This window comes from Piliocolobus tephrosceles, chromosome 4, assembly GCF_002776525.5.
Source record: "Piliocolobus tephrosceles isolate RC106 chromosome 4, ASM277652v3, whole genome shotgun sequence".
NCBI lineage: Eukaryota > Metazoa > Chordata > Mammalia > Primates > Cercopithecidae > Piliocolobus > Piliocolobus tephrosceles.
The window spans coordinates 13,490,459-13,513,388 of NC_045437.1; the positions used below are offsets into that span (position 1 = coordinate 13,490,459).

The 22,930-nt window shown below is 41.2% G+C and overlaps 1 protein-coding gene across 2 annotated transcripts in view; it reads right to left on the reverse strand.

Moving 5' to 3' along the window:
* The window catches only part of DNAH5 (dynein axonemal heavy chain 5), a 319,082-nt gene that overhangs the window by 225,319 nt on the left and 70,833 nt on the right, over positions 1–22,930 (reverse strand). For both annotated transcript variants that reach the window (XM_026455693.1, XM_026455694.1), the window contains exons 2-7: positions 14,066–14,200; positions 10,839–10,923; positions 5,751–5,911; positions 4,583–4,804; positions 3,102–3,239; positions 1,799–1,975 (exon numbers count right to left, since the gene is read on the reverse strand). In XM_026455693.1, coding sequence (XP_026311478.1) covers positions 1,799–1,975; positions 3,102–3,239; positions 4,583–4,804; positions 5,751–5,911; positions 10,839–10,923; positions 14,066–14,200 — 918 coding nt within the window. The remainder of the gene's footprint in view (positions 1–1,798; positions 1,976–3,101; positions 3,240–4,582; positions 4,805–5,750; positions 5,912–10,838; positions 10,924–14,065; positions 14,201–22,930) is intronic.

Below are 22,930 nucleotides of genomic sequence, written 5' to 3' on the forward strand. Positions count from 1 at the left end.
ATGCTGGAAAGCAATTTTAAATTTCTGACTAAATTTTTTAAAGCATATCTTTCAGGGCTTCTCATATAAAATCTGTGCCGTGACTATCCCAGAGCACCAAGAGGACAGCACCTCCCTTTAAACTCACACCTTTTCCCCTGCACCAGACCCATTTGATACCTCGCTACCATATTTTCTATCTTTCCTCTATTCTAACCTGAACTCCCTTCCTATATCCCTATACATTTATCCATTAATGTAGTAATTGTTTATTATCTGCCAACCATATGCCAGTACTGTGCTATGAGCTAGGAACTTAGAAATGGAAAGATAATCTAAAAGTGAGAGAAGTAAAAGGAAATTATTTAGCACATCAATACATTCCATGGACTTCATGGAAGTGCGACTGATAGTATTTCTGAACTGTATTGCAAGGCTCACCTCTGCTATTTCATTGAGGAATAAAATAAAGTAAATCTATAGCATGTTTATTGTAACAAATAATTATTGATTAGATTATTTGCATGTATCAAAACATGCAAATAGCTAATAACACCCATGCAAGTAGTTAACAAATAGTCTTTCCAGCACCAATGCCAGGTGAGTTAGGCAGCCTCTATGATGGTCCCCAATGACCACAAACTCCCTGTATTCAAGCTCTTGTATTCGTCCCTTCTCCTGGATCATGGACTGAATCTAGTGACTTGCTTCTAATAAGGAGAATATGGCTAAAGTGATGGGATGTCACTTTTAGAATTAATTCACATAAAGATTGTGGTTTCTAGGTTGGGTGCTCTCTTGCCCTCCCTCACTTGCTCCCTTTAAGGGAAGCCAGCTGCTATGTTCTAAGCTGTTCTACAGAGAGGCCCATGTGGGAAGGAACTGAAGGAAGCCTCTAGCCAACAGCCAGCAAGACACTGAATGCAGCAACAACCAGATGAGTGAACCCGGAAGCAGATCTTCTCCGAGTTGAGCCCTAAGATGAACCCACATCACAGCTGCAGCCTCATGAGATACCCAGAGTCAGAGGCACCCAGCTAAGCTGCACCCAGATTCCTGGCCCATAGACTCCGAGATTAAAATATTGGCTGGTTTTTTTTTGTTGTTGTTGTTTGTTCTTTTGAGACAGAGTCTCACTCTGTCACCCAGGCTGGAGTGCAGTGGCACGACCTCGGCTCACTGCAAACTTCCACCTCCCGGATTGAAGCGATTCTTCTGCCTCAGCCTCCCAAGTAGCTGGGACTACAGGCACACGCCACGGTGCCCAGATAATTTTTGTACTTTAAGTAGAGATGGGGCTTCACCATATTGGCCAGGCTGGTCTCAAACTCCTGACCTTGTGAAATGCCTGCCTCAGCCTCCCAAAGTGCTGGGATTACAGGTGTGAGGCACCGCGCCTGGACTATTGGCTGTTTTAAGCTGCTAAGTTTGGGGGTTGTTTGTTTTCCAATATAAAACTAATATACAAGGACTAAAAAATAAATATGGATTGGGTGAGTTTTCATTATTTTTATTTCTAGCTTGTCTGAAATCATAATATATAGATATATGTATATAAACATGCTATCATGTTCTGTCTTAATTACATGCAATGCCCTCTAATAACATATATACATATGTGTACACCAGCTAACAAAGGTCTTTAATTCAAAGACTATTGCCACAGCCTCCAAAGTTATATGAGGGAAATATTATGTAATTTTAAATGTTTTTCCTCAAGGTATAATAACATTCTTTGCTCCTAATCCTCTATAACTTGAAAATATGCATAGAGAACTCTTATTCCCTTTTCACAAGGCAAAATGAAATGGCTGACGACCTTCAGCAGTTTCGACTTGGCCGCCGCAAGCACTGCCAGCACAGCCTTCACATCTGGGCTTTTCAGTTGTTCCAAAAGGTAGTTAAACTTGGAGAGTCTTTTTTTCCAGTGCTCCAGCTCCGCTCGTGGCCCGACGTCATCCGCTTCCCTCCGCAGCTGATTGTTTTCAGCAAGAACCTGCAAATGCGCAGGGAAAACATGGGCCATTGCATGGGGCGGGAGATACTAAATTTATACGCAAGCAAAAAAAATAAGGAAATCAATTATCCTATCTGGATCATGATGTATGTGTATTCCATGCTTCCAATAACAATCTTTTACTAACTTAGCATGTATCCATTTTTAAAATTTCAGCAAAAATTTCTTTGACCTGTTTCAACTGAAAACCACTTACGCTTTCCTCATATGAAAATAGCTTATATTTTGGGGGGTTTTTTAAGATTTTTGATTCATACTTTTTTCTTTTATTAATGCTTATTTTACATATTTATGGGGTACATGTGAGTATTTGTTATATGTGTACAATGTGTCATGATCAGGTCAGAGTATATTTGGGATATCATCACCTTGCGTACTTAACATCTCTATGTGTGGGTAACATTTCAAGTCCTCTCTTCTAGGTATTAGATTGGTACAAAAGTAATTAGCCATTGAAAGTAGTGGCAAAAACCACAGTTACTTTTGCACCAACCTAACACTTTGAAATATACAGTATACTGTTGGTAACTACAGTCACCCAATCTGCAATGGAAAACTACCTATTTAATGAGCTGTAATGAGCTTCTAAGGCCTTGACCTCAGGAATTTTTCTTGTCTATTCATTTACTCTATAACCTTGGAGGAACATGGTCTTGTTAAACTGCACGGTTCAGGCTAGTGGATTTTAATTGTGCTTACTTTTCAATGTAATGTCCACCTTCATTCCTTCATTGAGAACTTTTTTGAATTTTTTTTTTATCATTAAGTCTCAAGCTCCCTTTTGGAGGACATACTAAATTAGAAAACTCCTCATGCTTCTACAGGGGTTCTCTCCAAAGTAAATCAGACCTTGAGAAAAGAAAGTGGCAAAGTGCAGCCTTTGAGTGGTGTAAGTACGTACAGCCATTTTCTTTCATTTCTTAGAATTCTTACTACCTCTTCTTAATTCATGATAGTAAATGAAAACCACATTGGACCTCTCACCTCCTCAAGGATTTACAGTAAAACTCTTAACAAATGGAATGTCGTATGTGAATACACCTTCTTCCATTGTCTAGTGAAGTAACGTGGCACCTGAAATTGATGTTTGGTTTCTCAAAATTACCTGTTCTGTCTGTTTGATCCATACTTTCATACAATCCTCTATTTTTCCCAAGGTCTCAGGGTTATTTGCTAGAGTCAAGTAGTCCGTAGGCTCCTTTAGGTTTTTCAGTTCAAGTATGTCACACTTTTGAAGATTCACCTAATTAGAATGAAAATTAAATAGTAAGATGATGCTTCTGTAAAATACACAGACCACGGGCCCTGTGTTTTCCACTTTGCTGCACTCTGACAGCACTCTGGAAAGCCCATCGGGTAGCACATACCTCCTCTCCACTCCCACGTGCCTTTGTCCACGCTGCCGCGAGACTGACGGAACCTTCCAACACTTCCCTGTGATCCTACACACCCTCACAATTCAACCCAAAGCCCGCTGCCCTCTCCCACCCAGAAAGAATGCCTCCTCCCACCTGGGGACCCATCCTATTTTGTTAATACTTTTATTGCAGTATGAAGTGGACCCATATGAGAAAAAACACTGCTTGTTTCCACAGAATGTCAACAATTTTATTTGGTCCAACCTGCATTTTGGTCTGCCCTCCATCACAGTTAATCACAAATATAATTCGGGTGTTAGCTGGAGTCATCCTGTGTCTGTCTGGATAACATTTGCTTACCTCCCCCATTCCACATCCTTTGGAAAGCATAATACCCCTTCCCCAATCCCAGCAGGATCAGCATTCCCGGGAAAGGAGGGCAGAGTGTCACACTGTCACCATGACCATAGGATCCATTTCCCTACCTGCGCCTACGTGCCTGATCTGGGCTCTGTCGTCTCTCTTATTCCCTTATCTTCTCTCTCTCTCTCTTTCTCTCTCTCTCTCAATCTCTCAGGCTCTTGCTCTATCTTTATCTCTCTCTCACTCACACACACACACACACACACACACACACACACACACACACACACGCATGCATCCATCAACCTCTGCCCCAAGTAATCACAAACACAGACTTATTTTAAACAGTACAAATCATACAGAAGCTAAATCTCACATTTGCCAAAATTATTCTTAAAGGCCCTTTTGATCATTGACTGAACCACAGGATCCAACTTGCTCTCTCCAAACATATCAGTTCCTCTTTCCTTCTTCTGCTTCTTCAGGATCTCTTTCCACCTCCATCTGCTGCCCACCACACACACAGACACTTCGGTTCCAAATTCCTTTCATTCTAGGATGCACAGCAATGCCACAAGCATTTCTGACTCTTGCCTTTGGAGACACTCATCTGACTGACAGGGTAAAGCCCTACATCACCGCCAACGTTTTTATGGAACCCCTGAATGTGCTGATCATTACAAACTGTAGAAATTTAAATCTAATCACCATCACGTCTTGAAGGAGCAATAAAATTGCCTACCAAAATTTTTGAAGAACTGCAACATAGAGGAATTAAGACCATCCAAGAGAAGCATTACACACTTATGTACTGTGCTTGTTGACCACCTGATCATTTTTAAAGGAACAGCTTATTCGTCCTCACCTTCTCCTTCAAACTCTCCTGTGCACCCGACAGGACATTCACAAAGCCTTCCAGGGAGCTCAAGAACTCCTGCCGAATGTTAGCTGCATCCTGAAGGCCCTCGAGCTCGCCCCAGCCATGGCTCGTGGCTCTGAGAGCAGGAATGAAGATGTCGGACAGCAAACGTCTCACGCTGTTGAGCAGGCCTCCATCTGCCGCATCTAACATGTTAAAACTCACCTCCTGGAAAACAAGCAGGAGATCTTCTATTGTAAAAATGATCCTCAAATGCAACACAGCTACTAAATCATTTCTTAAATGTTGTCACTTTACCAAATACCCAGTAAATTATTAGTTTGTGCCAGGTGTGGTGGCTCACACCTGTAATCCCAGCACTTTAGGAGGCTGAGACGGGGGGATCACTTGAGGTCAGGCATTCGAGACCAGCCTGGGCAACATAGTGAAACCTCATCTCTATTAAAAATACAAAAATTAGCCAGCCTTGGTGGCATGCACCTGTAATCCCAGCTACTCAGGAGGCTGAGGCAGGAGAATCGCTTGAACCCAGGAGGCGGAGGCTGCAGTGAGCCGAGATGGTGCCACTGCACTCCAACCCGGGTGACAGAGCAAGACCCTGTCTCAGGAAAAAAAAAAAAAAAAAAAATTAGTTTGACAACCTTGTTAAGAAATCTGCTTTACACTATTCTAAATTGTAATCATCAAAATAAAAGCATCAAATAAATAGAATACCAGATGTTTATCAGTTTATTTGCTCCAAGAAGATAGTACACCCGTCAGAGGGAAGGGGAAAACTTGTACAGATGCACTTTACTTTGCACAAAAAAATAAAGTTATATATCCACTTTCAGAAATCTTAAATGTATAAAATTTGCCATTAAGTAAATTATGCATGGGAAATTCTTTAGAAAAAGAAAGCCCTCACTGTTATACTCACACCCAGAAGGTTATATCAACTTGTGTTAATAAATTGAATATTAAGTCCTCTTACTCAAAAGATTTAAAGGGAATGTCCTCTTAATTTCTTGCTTTAAAATTTTAAAAAATACTTCTCTGAAGGTAGTTTTAGATACTGTAGTGAATACAATGATTATCTCCACCGGAGGAATATTTGTGTGCAAGTTGTGTGTTTTTTGGTAATTCAGAGTAAACAACGGCTCTTGCCCCTTACCTGGTGGATGTTGTCAAGGGTGATGGCTTTGGAAGGGTCAGTCCTGATGAAGAACACACATACCCCAGTAAGAGCCACATCTTTTCCCTCGGTCACGAACACCTTAGGTTTTTTAATCTTTCCAGAAACAAGATTTACCCCTCCTAGAGAGTCAAGTTGTCCTACAAAAGCAAAATAATTTTAGTTTCACAAATGCTTTTTACAGTCCATATGGTTGCCTTTGGAATGAACTTTCTTTTTAAAATATTGCCACTGTTGACTTGTCCATGTGCCTTAGGTGGCTCCACCTTTTGAACAATCTCTAGCATGAGCCCTACAGGGATCTAAAAAAGTCTGTTTGATTCCAGATCATAGGTTCACTTCAAAATTGTTGTTTCGGGGGCAGTGAAAAGAGGGAAGGAGGATAAAGTACCTACTGGCATGTACTGTGTTCCAGACCCTCTGCTAAATACCCTGTGTACATTATTAAAACTCACAACCCAGCTGGGTACGGTGGCTCATGCCTATAATCCCAGCACTTTGGGAGGCTGAGGCAGGATCGCCTGAGGTCAGGAGTTCAAGACCAGCCTGTCCAATGTGATGAAACCCTGTCTCTACTAAAAATACAAAAATTAGCTGGGTGTGGTCATGGGCACCAGTAATCCCAGCTTCGTGGAAGGCTGAGGCAAGAGAATCACTTGAACCCAGGAGGCGGAGGTTGCAGTGGGCAGAGATCACGCCACTGCACTTCAGCCTGGACAACAGAGTGAAACTCAGTCTCAAAAACAAAAACAGAAATAGCTCTGAGGCAGCTGTGACATGTTCCAAGTCAAGCAGCCAATAGGTGGCAGAGCCAAGGTCAAAAACCTGCTCTGACTACAAAACTCGGGACCCCACTTCCCCATGCTGTCCCTACTCTGTCATAGTCAGCATACTTGGTTATCTTTCAAATACTGCTGGAGTCAGGGTCTTGTAGAGGTAGGATTAACAGTGTGGGCTCTAGAGTCAGACCCTCAGAACTTCAATCTCAGGCTGCGCTCCCAGCCATGCGACCTTGGCAAGTTACTTTATCTTTCTGTGCCTCCGTTTTCTCATCTTCTCATCTTAAAAATGAGAACAATATGGCCAGGCGTGGTGGCTTATGCTTGTAATCCCAGCACTTTGGGAGGCCGAGGCGGGCGAATCACCTAAGGTCGGGAGTTCGAGACCAGCCTGATCAACATGGAGAAACCCCGTCTCTACTAAAAATACAAAATTAGCCAGTGTGGTGGTGCATGTCTGTAACCCCAGCTACTCGGGAGACTGAGGCAGAAGAATCACTTGAACCCGGGAGCTGGAGGTTATGGTGAGCCAAGATCGTGCCATTGCACTCCAGCCTGAGCAACAAGAGTGAAACTCCATCTCAAAAAAAAAAAAAAAAGAATGATACTAGAACTTCTAGAACTTAGCATCTGAAATTGTTGTGAAAATCAACACACTATATAAAGCCCTTAGAAAAGTATATAAGAATATTAGCCTCTGTAAGCCTTATTATTATCAGTACTTGAACAGTCATATTTGATTATCCAAGCATGTGGCTCATTGAGTAGATAATTTAAGTACATAGAATATACTCTGAGCTATTCCTTTGTGTTCTTACCTGTCTAAGAAGTGTTTAGCTCTCCAAATGGACTGGTAGTTCAATCAGGATCACTGGGGTGGGAGGATGGTGCTAATGGTGGACTTTGGGATGGGGAGTGGACCAGAAGTTGAATCCTAAAATCCTGGGATTGGAAACTCTTGGAGTAATCCTCCCTCAGGGATCATCCTCCCATGGTGCTAGGCTAGAGACCTTGACAGGGGCTCGGACAGTGAACCCTTATTAAAGGTAACTAATAGATCAATCTCCCCCTCATTCAAAATTGCATCCCACTCCTGGCTAATACCACCTGGGTCTCATGAGTAATAAGATGTTAGGCAACAAGTTTCAACCAAGGCACCAAGGCATGATAGACATCAGAAAACAGAGTTTCAAAGGAAAAAAAAAATCTGCAGAAATTTCAAAGTGGTTGTCCTAGAACTGATTAGACATCGTCTCCCTGGCCCCCATCGGAATGCAAAAGGGTCAAGAGCGTGTAGACTAAGGAAGGATTTTGTGAGGACAGTTATGCTAAGTATTAGTCCGTCTTCATGCTCCTGATGGAGACATACCTGAGACTGGACAATTTACAAAAGAAAGAGGTTTAATAGGACTCACAGTTCCATGTGGCTGGGGAAGCCTCACAATCATAGTGGAAGGCAAGGAGGAGTAAGTCACATCTTACATGAATGGCAGCAGGCAAATAGAGGATAAGACCCAAGCGAAATGGGTTTCCCCTTATCAAACTATCAGATCTCGTGAGACTTATTCACTATCACCAGAACAGCACAGGAAAGATCTGTCCCCATATTTCAATCACCTCCCACAAAGTTCCTACTATGACACATGGGAACTGTGGAAGTTACAATTCAAGATGATTATCTGGGTGGGTACACAGAGCCAAACCATATCATGCTATGCAAAGGGTGAGGTTATAAAGTGTTCCTACTTTTACCTCAGCTCAAGAATGAGACTGCAACTGTCCCAGCTTGCCCAGGACAGGGGGGTTTCCTGGGATGCAGGACTTTCAGTGCTACAATTAGAACAGTCAGTCACTCCAGTCAAGAAACAAGGTCTTCAACCCAACCACCTAAAGACCTTGATTTATGTCTCCTGGAGTTTAGGAACAAAGTGACTGTGATATGACACCTGACCAAGAAATCTAAGCACAGTGCTCAATAAGGCATATAGAGAGAAACTGGACTGTACTGGGAGCTAACAGCACGACCATGGAGGGCAGGGACCTAGGAACCCAGGTGGAGGCCCTGCTGAAAAGATCCAGACTGAAACTACCTTAAATCCTACTCAAAAGGAGCACCTGGGGGAGGATGGGACAGAGTGAGCGAGACTTAACACTACCAAATTTCAGAGGCTATCATCATCAGGACAGCCTGTCACCTCAGGAGAACCCACCACTGTGCCCACAAGAGCAAGGTAAGAGTGTAAGGTCAGCAGCTCACGACAGCACCAGTCCAGTAAAAACTTTCCTGACCCCCTTCCCTCTTACCTCTGCCCTGCCTCTGGCCTCACACAGTCAGGCCCTTTAGTTAAGCTGATGTGGACAAGGGGTGGAAGACGAAGGTATGGAGAAGAGCACATAGTCCTCCCTCTTCTCCTACTGAGAACTTCAACCTTCAGAGAAATGAGGGACTCAAGAATGAGGAGGGAAGAATATTTCACTTTCCATCAACTGGACAGTTTTTGAGTTGACATTGTGTTTGTAATTTGAAATGACTATAGACATTTTTGTAATCTAAGAATGTCCAGGAAAGTCATAAGATTGCCTGCATTCTAATCCAAGTTCAGAAGAACTATCACCAGTGAGAAGATTTAAAGGTTAACTTGCTTTTATGTTTACATCCTATGAACACTTCTTGGTCCAAGCAAAATTTACACAGAAGGTCAGTTTCATCCAGTGCTCCGTTCATGGATAAACTTGATCTTTCATTTGAGGTTATGTTTTGCAATCTGGTGTAGAAACCAAAACTTCTATCTCTTGATTTTTCATTCAAAATGTAACAAGTTTTCTAAGCTTTCTAAAATATCAAACTGACAGCTTTGAGAAAATGCCAGTTTGAATTTGCATGCATAATTTATTCACTTTTTAAACAAAGAAGTATAGTCTTACTATATGCCAAGAGCAATAACTATTTTCCCTTTTATCAAATGGGTCATAAAAAGTATGTACATTACAGTTTAATATATCAAACAATACATTTAATCAGATATTGACTTATGTTCCTAGGTAGGCCTTTAAAATTACATTAATCCACTTAAAAATAGAATAGACTATGCCAGTTGAATCCATAGAAAGATTTGCAAATCTGGGCCAGGCACGGTGGCTTGCACCTATGATCCCAGCACTTTGGGAGGCCGAAGAGGGCAGATCACGAGGTCAAGAGATTGAGACCATCCTAGCCAACATGCTGAAACTCCATCTCTCCTGAAAATACAAAAATTAGGTGGGCGTGGTGGTGCACACCTGTAGTCCCAGCTGCAGGCTGGGACTGTACTTTAGGAGGCTGAGGCAGGAGAACTGCTTGAACCCCGGGAGGTGGAGGTTGCAGGGAGCCAAGATTGCACCACTGCACTCCAGCCTGGTGACAGAGTGAGACTCTGTCTCAAAACAAACAAACAAACAACAAAATAACAACAACAAAGAAAAAAAGATTTGCAAATTTTTCATAAATGAGAACAATAAAACCTGTCATCCAATATTACTTATTTAAAGTAGTCAGTAGAAAATAAACAAAATGTGATATCTAACTAAAAAGGGGTGTTACACATACTGGCAACAATTCCTATGCTAAAAAGAAATAATGCCTATAATCCCAGCACTTTGGGAGACCAAGGCAGGTGGATCACGAGGTCATGAGATCGAGACCATCCTGGCTAACACGGTGAAACTCCATCTCTACTAAAAAATACAAAACATCCCGAGTAGCCTGTAGTCCCAGCTACTTGGGAGGTTGAGGCAGGAGAATTGGGTGAACCTGATAGGTGGAGTTTTTAGTGAGCTGAGATCACGCCACTGCACTCCAGCCTAGGCAACAGATCAAGACTCCGTCTTAAAAAAAAGAAGAAAAAAAGAAATAATGCCCATATACCTGCAAAACCGGTGCTCATTATAATTTCTAGACCATAAAACACAGAATGAACTAGAATATAAGAAAAGGAAGTCAAACGTAATCTACCTTATTAACTTTATTGCAAGCACAGCCTGAGAAGGAAAACAAAACATCTCCAATAAAGTTAGAACAACCAGGCTAAATACCAACTGTAATCTGTCCTCCATCCTTGAGGTGAAACAGAACTTTTTCCACAGGGCCACACCCAACACACTAATGGTTTCCCACATGGACCCACACACACCCCTCCCTCACGCCCACAAGGTGAAACAGGTCCATTCTCACAGTGGCTTTCTTCTTCAAGCTACTCTCAGACAAATCTAATGACACATTTCTGGGTCATGTCACACCAAATTCAGATACCTGTTTCTGCTTCCTCCACATCTTGATAGTAAAACATGAGGTGTCGGAGACCTCCAACAGCAAAAAGTTGATCAATTCTTTCAATCTGGGAAAAAGAAAAAGGCAAGATAATGACTTTCAATCCAAATTAGAAACTGCACTTAAATCAGAATTAATAACATAAAAAAGGAAAATGTACTGTTATCTTTCATATTCAAACAGGACAGCATCTAATATATCCTGGAAAAAAGGGAGCATTTATGTTAAAAGAATAAATGTCTCACCATAGTAAAGACTCTGTTCAAAAAAGTAATTTCATGAATCTTAGAACTATTTGCTACTTATGCACATTTGAAAAGCATTGTCCATCCATATTTGCAAATTTCCTAAAGTGTGGAGCTGTGGAAGGGAGGTTTAAATAGAGAAGAGTGCTTCAATCAACTGCAGATAAGCAAGAACAAATCTTTCCAAACTTAGTCTAACGCCCTAGAGATAATGAATATTAAATTGCAATAATCACCAAAACTGCCATGAGAACATATCTGACTATGAACACACCTTCCAGTAGCAACCTGGCACTAAACTGGGACTAACAGTCCCATCCCTGAGGCTCACTTAAGTCTACAAGCCTAACAAAGGGTCTGCTACCAATAGAAACACTTCTTTTAAATAGTCAGTAGCACAGTTTGGAACTCATATGAAAATAAAAAGATAAAATCTACACACCCATTAGGCATTAGGATTGCTACCACCAAAAAACAGAAAATAGCAAGTGCTGGTGAGGACATGGAGAAACTGGAATGCTTGAGCACTACTGGTAGGAATGAAAACGGTGCAGCCATTGTGGAAAACAGTATGAAGGCACCTTAGAAAAACTAAAAATAGAATTGCCACATGACCAGGAACTCCACTTCTGGGTATATATCCCAAAGAATTGAAAGCGGGGGTCTCAAAGAGATATTCGTATACCCATGTTCATAGTAGCATTATTCACAATAGCTTCCACAAAAGGTGAAAGTGACAGATAAAGGGATAAACAAAACGTGGTATACATATACAAGGGAATATCATCCAGCCTTAACAAGGAGGGAAATCCTGGCACACATTGCAACATGGATGAACCTTGCAAATCTTACACTAAGTGAAATAAGATAATCACAAAAAGACCAATACTGCATGCCTTCACTTGCATGAGGTATCTATGGAATAGTCCAATTCCTAGAGACAAAAAGTAGAATGAGGGGATTGCCAGGGGCTGGAGAGAAGGAGGAATGTGGAGTGGTAGTTTAATGGGTACAGAGTTTGTTTTTGTGATAAAAGCATTCTGAAGATCTGTTGCACAGTAATGGCATGTACTTAACACTAATGAACTGTACACTTAAAATGGTTAAGATGGTGAATTTTATGTTATGTGTATGTACTACATCTTAAAATAATGTTTTCTAAAGGATAAAATCTAGCCTGAACAATTAAGTGTGAAAAATAAGTCCCCTTCAATTTCCACCATGATTGAAGATGCCACAGGGAAGAGGAGGAAGGACTCCCCAAGATTCAGTTCCAGGCCAAGAATGTGGTGAAGGGCATGCTTCCATCACGGCCAGTATTGAAGCTCCTATCCCTCTTGTCTGTGCTTGAGAGCCTGAGCCAGATGCTTTCTTTAAACCTCCAGGTTCTGAGATTCCTGGGTTGTGAGCTTGACATAGCAGTTTATCCTGGGATCCTTACAGAGCTGAACTTTTGCCTGCTTCTTCCCCTTGCATATTCCCAAATCCAGATGTCTGAATTGGGAAGCAGGGTGGAGTTAAGCATTTCACCTCTGGAACAATCTCCCCAAGTGGCCCTCTCTGCTTTTATGCCTCCATATTCTGGGAATAATATTATCTACCTTCTGGTATTATGAAGATGGAAATGAAGTCATAGATGAAAGGGATTGAGAACAGGGACCGACACATGGTAAACATTCAGTAAGTGTCAGCTATGAGGAGAAAGAGGAGAAGCACATTTCCTCAGCTCCTGCTTGATCCATCCTGTAGTTTACCCATTTTCGTGTTATCCATTCTTTTTTTTTTTTTAAGACGGAGTCTCGCTCTGTCGCCCAGGCTGGAGTGCAGTGGCCGGATCTCAGCTCACTGCAAGCTCCGCCTCCCGGGTTTGCACCATTCTCCTGCCTCAGCCTCCCGAGTAGCTGGGACTACAGGCGCCCGCCACGTCGCCCGGCTAGTTTTTTGTATTTTTTTTAGCAGAGACGGGGTTTCACCGTGTTAGCCATTACAGCGTGTTATCCATTCTTAATTGTTCCCCAACTCCTGCTAACCCCACCAGAGCAGCCCAGCAGGAAGGAATGAAGCCAGTGGTGTCCCACAGATGGCTCGTACTGGCCCAGGATATCCCATGGATCACAACTCTTTCCACCTCAGCATTTCATAACATGATGATAGTAGTTTGGAACTAGCCATTGTGGGAGTATTTACACCACAGAAATTAGCAGATGCTCAAACCAGTACCTCCCTGCCTACTTCCTCCATCCTTGCCCAAAGCCATTTGTTAACATTTACAAGCCTACCACTGAAAAGAATTCCCAACAGTGTGGCACCCTGTCAACAAAAAGGGCTTGCCTTATTTCTTTTTTTTTTCTAATGTCTAATTAGTTTCTTTAAAAAATCTTCAGGAATCATCATACAGCTGTTTATATGCTTTTCTCACTGCCCAGGAAATTATATCTTCCCATATTTTGGCCTTCCCCAACCAAGGTCAAACACAAAGCAAATCATACGCCCGGTTTTAAAGAAAAATTGTAGCAGAAGATGGGAACCAAGGATAGGAACAAAAGAAAGCAGGTTCAGCTGCCAAACCAAAGTAAAAGCCAGAAAATCATGGCACAAATCCAGTGCCTAGAACAGAAGAAATGCACAAAAGATAAATTGGCAACTTGAGAGGAGATTCTGTTCCCTGACTTTAGCTTCCAAAATGGCACGAGAGCTCAGCTTCACTGGACGTAGAGAGATGGAGACAATGCTGTCAGAATCACGGAACTCAAGTGACAATTATAAGTGCCCCTATTCAACATGGAGAGCTGGAGAGCCTTAAGCTCATTCTGCAAGCACCAGTACAGAGTCAGAATGGAGCCCTGTCCACGTTAAGACAGGCACCTCCCTCTGGGCACAGCATGGGATCCTGCCACAGGACCACGTCAACAGACCATCTGTGCCCTCTATAATCAAGTCAGTGAGAAGTCAAATGCATCCCACCTGATCCCCTTCAAGAACGGCATCCTCCACTTCGGTTTTGTTCAGGTCCAAACAGGAAGCCACAATTGCAAATAAGTAATTATGCCTCCCATCCAAAAGAGCCCGCTTGGCTTCCTTCTCTTCCTTCAGTCTTTGCTAAAAGAAAAGAATAAAAATGTTACATGGAAACTGCTGTTCTCAAGTGGATTCATTTTGTAATAATTTTATACAATTGTTGTTTTTCAAGTCTTAGGTATCCAGATAACAGACAGCTTAATGGTACCAATTTTTATGTACTATCTTCTATTTTTAGAAATAATTTATTTCTCTTATGAAAATAAAGCATGCCCATTGTTTTGAAATTGCATAATACAGAGAAGCCAAAAGAGAGAAAAATCACCTGCCATCCAGAAATTATTACTGTTAAGATTTTGTTCTAAATCTTTACACACTTATTTCTATGCATATATAAGCATTCAACAGAATATCAAAAAAAAGAGATCTCCATTTTTAGAAACATTTTCCTAAGCCATTAAAGTAATATTTTTCTACAGTATCTCCTATCTTTATTATTTACCTACAGCTATATATTTGGTCTTCAGATTAACTTCTGAATGCCATTGCTTGCTCTTTAACTATTAATTGTTAATTATGAGAATAAGGCATGCTTAATGTAACTGATGTTGGCAGTTTGAAGGATGTCTTTCCTTATGCTCTATGCTCATACAGTCATATTCAAACATATGCCCACATCTATATTTACATCATACTATAAAATGTTTTCATGCATTTCTCCCTTAACAATACATCACCGACTTCTTTCTAGTTTAATACAGACTATTCCATCCTCTGTAACAGCTGCAAAAATATTCAGTATGAATGTACCATAATTTATTCAATTATTTTGACAATGGTAGACACTCGGCTTCCAATTCCTTCTCGGAATAACACATTACCTTTAATGCCAACCAGTAGCTTCCACTGAGAAGAGGAAAAGTGGCCCCTCTGGATCCCTTCTTTTAATCAACAAACATTTGTTAAACCCCTAATATGTGCCAGCACTGAAGAGGCCAACACTACCTGGTAACTTCAAAAAAGCTCATGGCCTGGCTGGCAGTATGTGAGCTGAAAATTCAAATATGACAGATGGCATGGCGGTTGCCATAGGGGCATCAGATTTATGGGTCTCCAAATGCAGGGGCATTTATGGGTCTTCAGAGAAGGAGCAAAAAGAAGGATCTCCCACTCTAGCCTGGAGTTGATAAGGGGTGGGGGTGGGGATGACAGGAAAGCTTTCAGGAGGAGGTGGCTCAAGCCCAGCATTGAAGGAGGGTTGGTCATACTTCTAGGACAGTTGCCTTTCTGCATACACAAAGGCCAAGAGGCACACGAAAGCACATTCTGAAAACCACAAGGCAGCCAGGATGGGTGAACTAAAAAGGACTAGGAAAACATAACAGGAAATGAAAAAAAGTCAGATCACAAATATTTTCTGAACCACATTACAAAGTTTAACTGTTATGTGAAATCCATGGAGAATCACTGATGATTTTCAAATCAGAAGAGACAGGTGTTTAGCTGCCAGTGCAGCACTGAAAAATCCATCATTCTAACAGTAGTGTGGAAAGTGGGCTGATGCAATGCATGCCTGGAGGCAGTCAGGTGGGTAATGGTGGCAGTCAAGAGAATGGTGGCATTCTGATGAACACTGGGTTCATCAAGAGGAACAGGTTGAAGCAACATAATCATAAGTTCAGCTTTTGGATGTGTAAGATTTTGAGGTGAGTCAATACACAGGTGGACGAGGCAGACAGGCCACTGGAAATGTTCAAGGGGAAATGGCATTGCAGATACAGATAACATGCAGGTTCTCAATTCAGCACAATGACTTTATGAGATAGACCATTGTTGTTGTGAGGGGGCAGTCCTGTGCGATATGAGGTTTTAGCAGTGCCTTTGGTCTCCAACTTCTAGGTGCCAGTAGCCCCCACCACCGACTCGTGAGAATAAAAAATGTCTCCAGACATTGCCAAATGGCGCCTGTGGGACAAAATAACCTCCCCTGTTGAGAACCACTGATATGATACAGACATATATATAGATACAGACACAGGCACATATAGACATAGACATAGAGAAGACGGTCAATATAAAAGCTACAATGTCCATCAGTGTGAGAACAATGTGGTACCTGTTGCAGTTGTGCAGTACAGAACCTGCAAAAGTACATCAACAGCTCTTTCAACCAACAGATGGTATGTGCATTCAATAAATATTTGTCAAATGAATGAATAAATCAAAGTTTAAACCATGAGTGCAGACATGATTTTCTAACAAACGTATGGAAATGAAAACACAAAAAAGTGAAGAAAATTGGGGACCACCAGTATCCCAGGAGCAAGGAGAAAAAGAAGTGCAAATCAAGAAAGCTAAGGATGAGGCCGGGGGCAGTGGCTCATGCCTATAATCCCAGCACTTTGGGAGGCCAAGGTGGGTGGATCACCTGAGCTCAGGAGTTCAAGACCAGCCTGGCCAACATGGCGAAACCCTGTCTCTATTAAAATACAAAAATTAGCCAGGCAAGGTGGCACATGCCTGTAATCCCAGCTCCTCTGGAAGATAAGGGAGGAGAATCGCTTGAACCCAGGAAGCAGAGGCTGCAGTGAGCCAAAATCGTGCCATTGCACCCCAGCCTGGGTGACAGAGCAAGACTCTGCCTCAAAAAAACAAACAAAAAATAAAATAAAATAAAATAAGGATGAATGTGCAAAGAGATAGGAAGGAAATCAAGAAACCGTAGCATCAATAAATCATGGAGAGTGACCAATAGCAACAATGCTATACAGGATTGGTTGGGTTAATTAGGATATCTTTAGGCACTGTATTTACAGGATGGTTGAGGCTTCTTATAGCTCTTTTGCAGTGTGACTGTGCCACTAATCTGTCAAGAAATAGATGTATTCCCCCTCCCCTTGAATTTGGCTAGCCCTCTGGCCAGTTTTCACCAAAAAAATCTGAGGGTAAATGAGATGGGATTTCCTAGGCTAGTTCTTAAGAGATCTTCATCTTCTGCCTTTGCACTTAGAATGTTGCCTCAGAACTCAGTCACACAGGGAAACCACACAGAGGAGAACAAAACGTTCTGGTCAATGGCACCTTCTGACCTTCTAGCTGACTCCAGCACCAACTTTCAGCCATCTAAGTATGTCTTGGATGTTCCAACCTAAGTTTCCCCTACAGATGACAGCAAGCCAGCCAATGGCACTTGCAGAAGAACCACCCAGCAGAGCCCAGTCACTCACAGAATTAAGAGAGATAACAGATGATTGTTTCTGCTTTAGGCCCTTAAATTTTGGTATGGTTTGTAATGCAAAAATAAATAACAGAGTAATTTTGTTAGAATAATTTCATTGGTTGGATGGAAATAAATATAGACTTGAGAAAAGCATGATTGGAAAAAGAGAAATATTAAAATGCTGAATATAAACTACTCTTCCCAGAAACTTGACTATAAAGGAACAGGGTGTGGTAGTAATAGAGAGGAAAATTTAGAGTCAAGGAAGAATTTTTTAAGGTACAAAAGAATTATGGAAAAGCAAAGATGAAAAAGTTGGAGATTTCAGAGCCACTGAAAGGTTATTGCTAGACCTATAAAATTGACATACATTTCTCGGAACTTGAAGGACTACCTATCTGAGAGACAACTTTGCCGGGGAGGTGGCAAGAGGAGGCAAGATTCAGGTTTAAAAAACAGATAATCTACCTGTTTTCTCACCATTTTTTTAAAAAGGAACTAACATAGGTCCTGACATACAATATAAACATCAAATAAAAGTAAATTTAAAACTTTTTTCAAACGTCACTAAAGCCAGGAAGATGTCCTGTTGTTTTGAACTGTTTTCTACCTTCCTGGCAGGGAGAAATAAAAGACTTTTCTCTAAGTGATCGCTCTAAGTTTGTGCTAAATATCTTTAGCAGCTTGAGAACTCAGAGGTCAACTGGGGAGCCAGGAATTCAGCAACAACACAAAGAGGTGGTAAATGCTTGGTAGCCAAAAATAAAAATAAAAGAAGTAGAGAGCCAGAAGATTCAAGATGTAAAGGAACAGAGGGCTTCCAAAGAGCACAGAGATTTTAAAAAGATTCTTCCATGGCAAGGAACTGAGGGCTTCCAAAGAACACAAGAGATTTAAATAAGATTCTCCCATGGCAACACATTACTCCATAATCCAATTGTTTCCAATTCCAGAGGAAAAAATATTCTAATGGAAAAAAAGAGAAATCACTCCCTAAAAGAGAACACTAATTATTCTATTTTGTTTAAATATCACAGGAGAAAGAAACTTCCAAAGCAGCTTTATTTATACAAAGCTAATTATTGACATATTTTTAAGTAAATGTTTTCGGAAGCTATTTAATATATTTAAAAGCATGTTAAGACTTGAATACATGTTCTTATTTAAACTGATTGTTCTCTTGCCTAAAGACAAGTAATATGAAGTCAATCCTAATGTCATATAGATGAAAGGCCACAATGTTTATCAATCTCAACTTTCATTGCATCACACTAAGGTATCCTGATAATACTGAGATTGTTTTTTAACTGCCATAAAAAAGTCAATAATGTCAAACAAATATTTAGTAATTAGAATAGTGCACTGTCAATCCACAAACCTAACAGCTTTCTGGCTGCTAGGGAACCGCAGCAACAAGCAGTCAGGTGACTAGTTCTCCAGGGGTTGGCTTGTCCTGCTGGCCTTTGAAACACCTAGGACACTTGGAAAGTGAAGGCAGAGAGGGATTAAGAAGGCAGGAGGTAAACTATGTCAAGACTTTTCTGGAGTCCTATTAAAATTTTTGTGCATTGCATGAACAAGCACCAATGGATAGGGGTTGGGAGCATGGCCAGAAACCTATTCAATATCCAAGGAAATCTAGAGCAGTATTAAAACATTGCGGCAATTTGTGATGAGCTGTTACTACTGCCTTGAAATGGGAGAGTGGCTCATGTACTATCTCACAAGAAAGGAGCCCTGCTTCCCAGGTGGCCAATCCCCCACAGATGAAGGCGCACTGCTGTCAGAATGAGGTGCTAGGTTCTAGTCCCAGCTCTGACACTAACTGCAAGACCTCACATCTTTCATTTAATCTCTCCAGGCCACAACTTCCTCAACTACAAAATGAAAGTGTTGGACTAGGTGACAGCCAAGGTTCGTTCCTCCTCCAATACGTGGGCTACTTCTCATGACTTCAAACGTTTATACAATCTACAGACTCAACATTTTAAAATACAAATCGTAACAAATACTCCAAAAACCTCTATGACGGTCTCAAAACTAATCCATCCATCCGATGTTTAAAATATACTAACCTTTGCCTTTAACTCTGTAGAACCAAAGCCCAAGTCTGCATGTTTATATACGCAAGCTGTGTATAAACTACATACATCATCAGTCTTTCATTTTGTCTCCAGGCTTATAATCCTCAGCTATCCTCATTTATAGAAATGAAGATAAAAGTAAAAGGAGATAAAAGTCCCAACTTGAAAGATGTTTGTGAGGGTTAAATTGCAAGCAGCTTGGTGATCACACTAAATCAAACAGCACTTGAATTAAAATGGCATGACCAAGGATTTCACCCTGGACATGAAAATTTAAGTGAAACAAAACATTTTCATAATGATTGCTTTTAAGTGTACAAATGTTTAAGCTTCCCCCACCCTTATGAAGCTCTGACTTGTTGGCAGGTTTGTTCCTGACACAGATCTACTCCACTGACCCCACTGGCAGCCAGCAGAAGTGGATGGAGGATGGGGCTATTGGGTCTGAAAGTTCCCTTGTCCCTAAGCAAGGAGATCTTTTCCCAGACCCTCCTGAAGTGTACATTTTGCACTGTTTGCCCTGGTTGCATTGCCAGCTTGGTTCTGTTAGTCATCATTTGCTCACTATGTTTTGGTTTAATTGTCACAAAATCCCTATGAAGCAGACATTATTATCTCCACACCAGGAAATCAAGACTGTGGACCATTAACCGCTTTCCGAAAAGCACACAACTAAGAAAGTGGCAGGGCTGGAAATCAAGCCCTTGCTGTCTACAGGACCAGACCAAGACATAGGGTGCTCAAGGGCAACTAAAAATTTTGCATAACTTCAAACTGATATTCCAAAAGCACTTTTTAAAAAATATGCACTTAACAGTTATCTAGTATGCTCTAGCAGGAGACCCCATACAAGGGTTATAAGAGGAGCTGTGGATGGAGACCAGTTAACTACACCCATTTCCTGAGTTATATCAGTGATATTTTGGTGCCAGTGTGGACTGGTACCTAGGTACTTCCAGCTGGGATGCATGTATTCAGTTCTCACTGCGCTTCTGTGTCTCTCTGAAAATAACACCCTCACCCCATCTTCTACTCCTGAAAGTGCCTCGGAGGTTAGCTCCTCACTTGGGTGGTCAGTAGGTGAGGCTCCAGATTCTCCCTACTCACTGCTGCTTCCATCTGACAGCATCCCTGTTATCTACATCATACTGTATATACCAGGTCCTCATACAATACCTTTGCACGGAGAAGTGGGTAGGGAAAGGAATGGGTCCTGCAGTCAAAGAATATTTTGTCATTAAAAGAAAAAAGTTTTTCCAGGTGACATGATTAGCTTTGTTGCACGTCTGAATCTGAGAAAGAGAAAGAGATCTGACTTAAGGAAGTCCAGTTGCACACACTGAAATGAATATATTTCTATTTGTTTGATTTAAATATAATACAGTATCATATTGGTTAAAATCCCCTTCTGAGATAATTGTAAATAATGTACTCTATGAATTATAGCCGTTCTCCAATCCCCATCCAAGGTTTCCCTTTCTATGGTTTCCATTACCTGTGGTAACCTTGTTCCAAAAATATTAAATGGATAATTTCAGAAATAAACAATTCATAAGTTTTAAATTGTGTGCCCTTTGGAGTAACGTGGTAAAATCTCATGTCGTCCAAATCCATACCACCTGGGATATGAATCATCCCTTCATTCAGCATCTCCACGCTGTAGACATTACCTAACCATTAATCATCATCATCATCTTCTCCCGGCATCCAATCATTGACATCATCACAGCTCAATGATCCAGGATCACCCAAAGCACATGGCCCTCCTGCTATACCATCAGATGGTCAGTAGCAGCCAAACACTGTCTCACAATGCCTACAGCATTCACCTCACTTCATCTCATTATGCAGGCTTCATATCACCTCGCATCAACCCACAAAGGGTAGATACAGTACAAGAAGATATATTGAGAGAGAAAGACCACATTCACACAATTTTTACTATAGTATATAGTTATAATTCTTCTATTTTATTATTGTTGTTGTTAATCTTTTACTGTGTCTAATTTATAAGTTAAAGTTTGTCATAGGTGTATATATGTACGTATGTATATATTTAAAAATTTACATATATAAATGCACATATATACACACATACATATGAAAAAAACATAGTATATATAGGGTTCAGTCCTACCGATGGTTTCTGGCATTCACTGAAGGTTTTGGAATATATTCCCCGTGGATAAGACAGAACCACTATATCGTTAAAGTTCCTTATCTTAAATAACTAAAGGAAATACATCCGTGACTGGTTTCCCTTTGGCTGTCAATGCCAATCTCAAGTCCACAGATAATTGATCACTTGATGAGAACACAGTGCTAACGAAACCAAGGACAGGAATTTGATCATCTTAGGCCAGTTAACTTCACTTTATTTCACCTTCCCCAACTGTGGATGAATCAGGACAAATTCATGAGCAGAAAAAGAAAATTATTCAAAGTGCATGCATGGCTGAAATACCTGGTTATTGGTAAAATATGTATTTCTTTTCTTTTTTAAAAGACACCCAAATGGTTTACTTCTCCTATCTGCCACATACATAACCTGATCCTTCTTATCTCCTGAGCAGTAAAACAAAGTAAATAACAAGAGAATCTCATCATTCCTACAAGAGCACCGGCTTTACAGGGAAGGGATGCTTTCCATTTTGATTTTTTCGATAGCAGCAGTGTCAACAACAGGCCTTGGCACACTGAAGATCCTCAATTAATATCTCTAAATAATTTTAAAATTATTTTACAAATCACTCTCAAGTAATTAAGGGCTGGAGCAAATTATTCTAGACCAATGTAAGTCCACGATTGCAGAATCAAAATTAAGCCAATAGGATCCATGCTGTTGTGCCTGGAACGTAAATGACCACACAGAATTCTACCCTGGGTAGGATAGTAGCTACCCCTCAATTTAACAGCAAATACAGCTGACCTTGCTTTACCTGCCTCCCATTTTATTTTGTTGAATTAGAGAAACTGAGGGAAGCAGTTCTGTAACTCATTTACCCTTAGAGCCCTCTACAATCAACCCTATTTCCCTGTCTTCCCACAGAAGAGTAGCCTCCCTCTTTGTCTTCCAGCTTTTCTGTTTCAACCCACAGGACCCTGTCTCCTTTCCCAGCCTCTCTGAGAGAGAAGAGCCTGCTCTGTGATGCTTCCCAGCCCAGCCTAACCTGCTCTTTAATTGGCTGGGAGAACCACAATTTAGAGACTCTCTACTCCTAGCTGTACTTTTCAAGTCTCACGTTTTCTGACTCCCCTTTCATTTCATTTTTCCCGGTGAAGCGCCACAGCCGCAGAAGCACGGCACCTCCTGCCCGAATTAACAGCACTTCAGTAAAGTGGTTTCAGCAAAGGAAAGAGACGGCACACTGGCTAATCCCACTCACAGCAGGTGCTTTAGTGAAGCCCTCCTTTATTTAACAAGAGCCACACTCTCCCTCTATTGCTAAGAGATAGCACTTAAGCGTGTGGTACCATCCATTTTCTTCTGTTCAGGGATAAACTTTG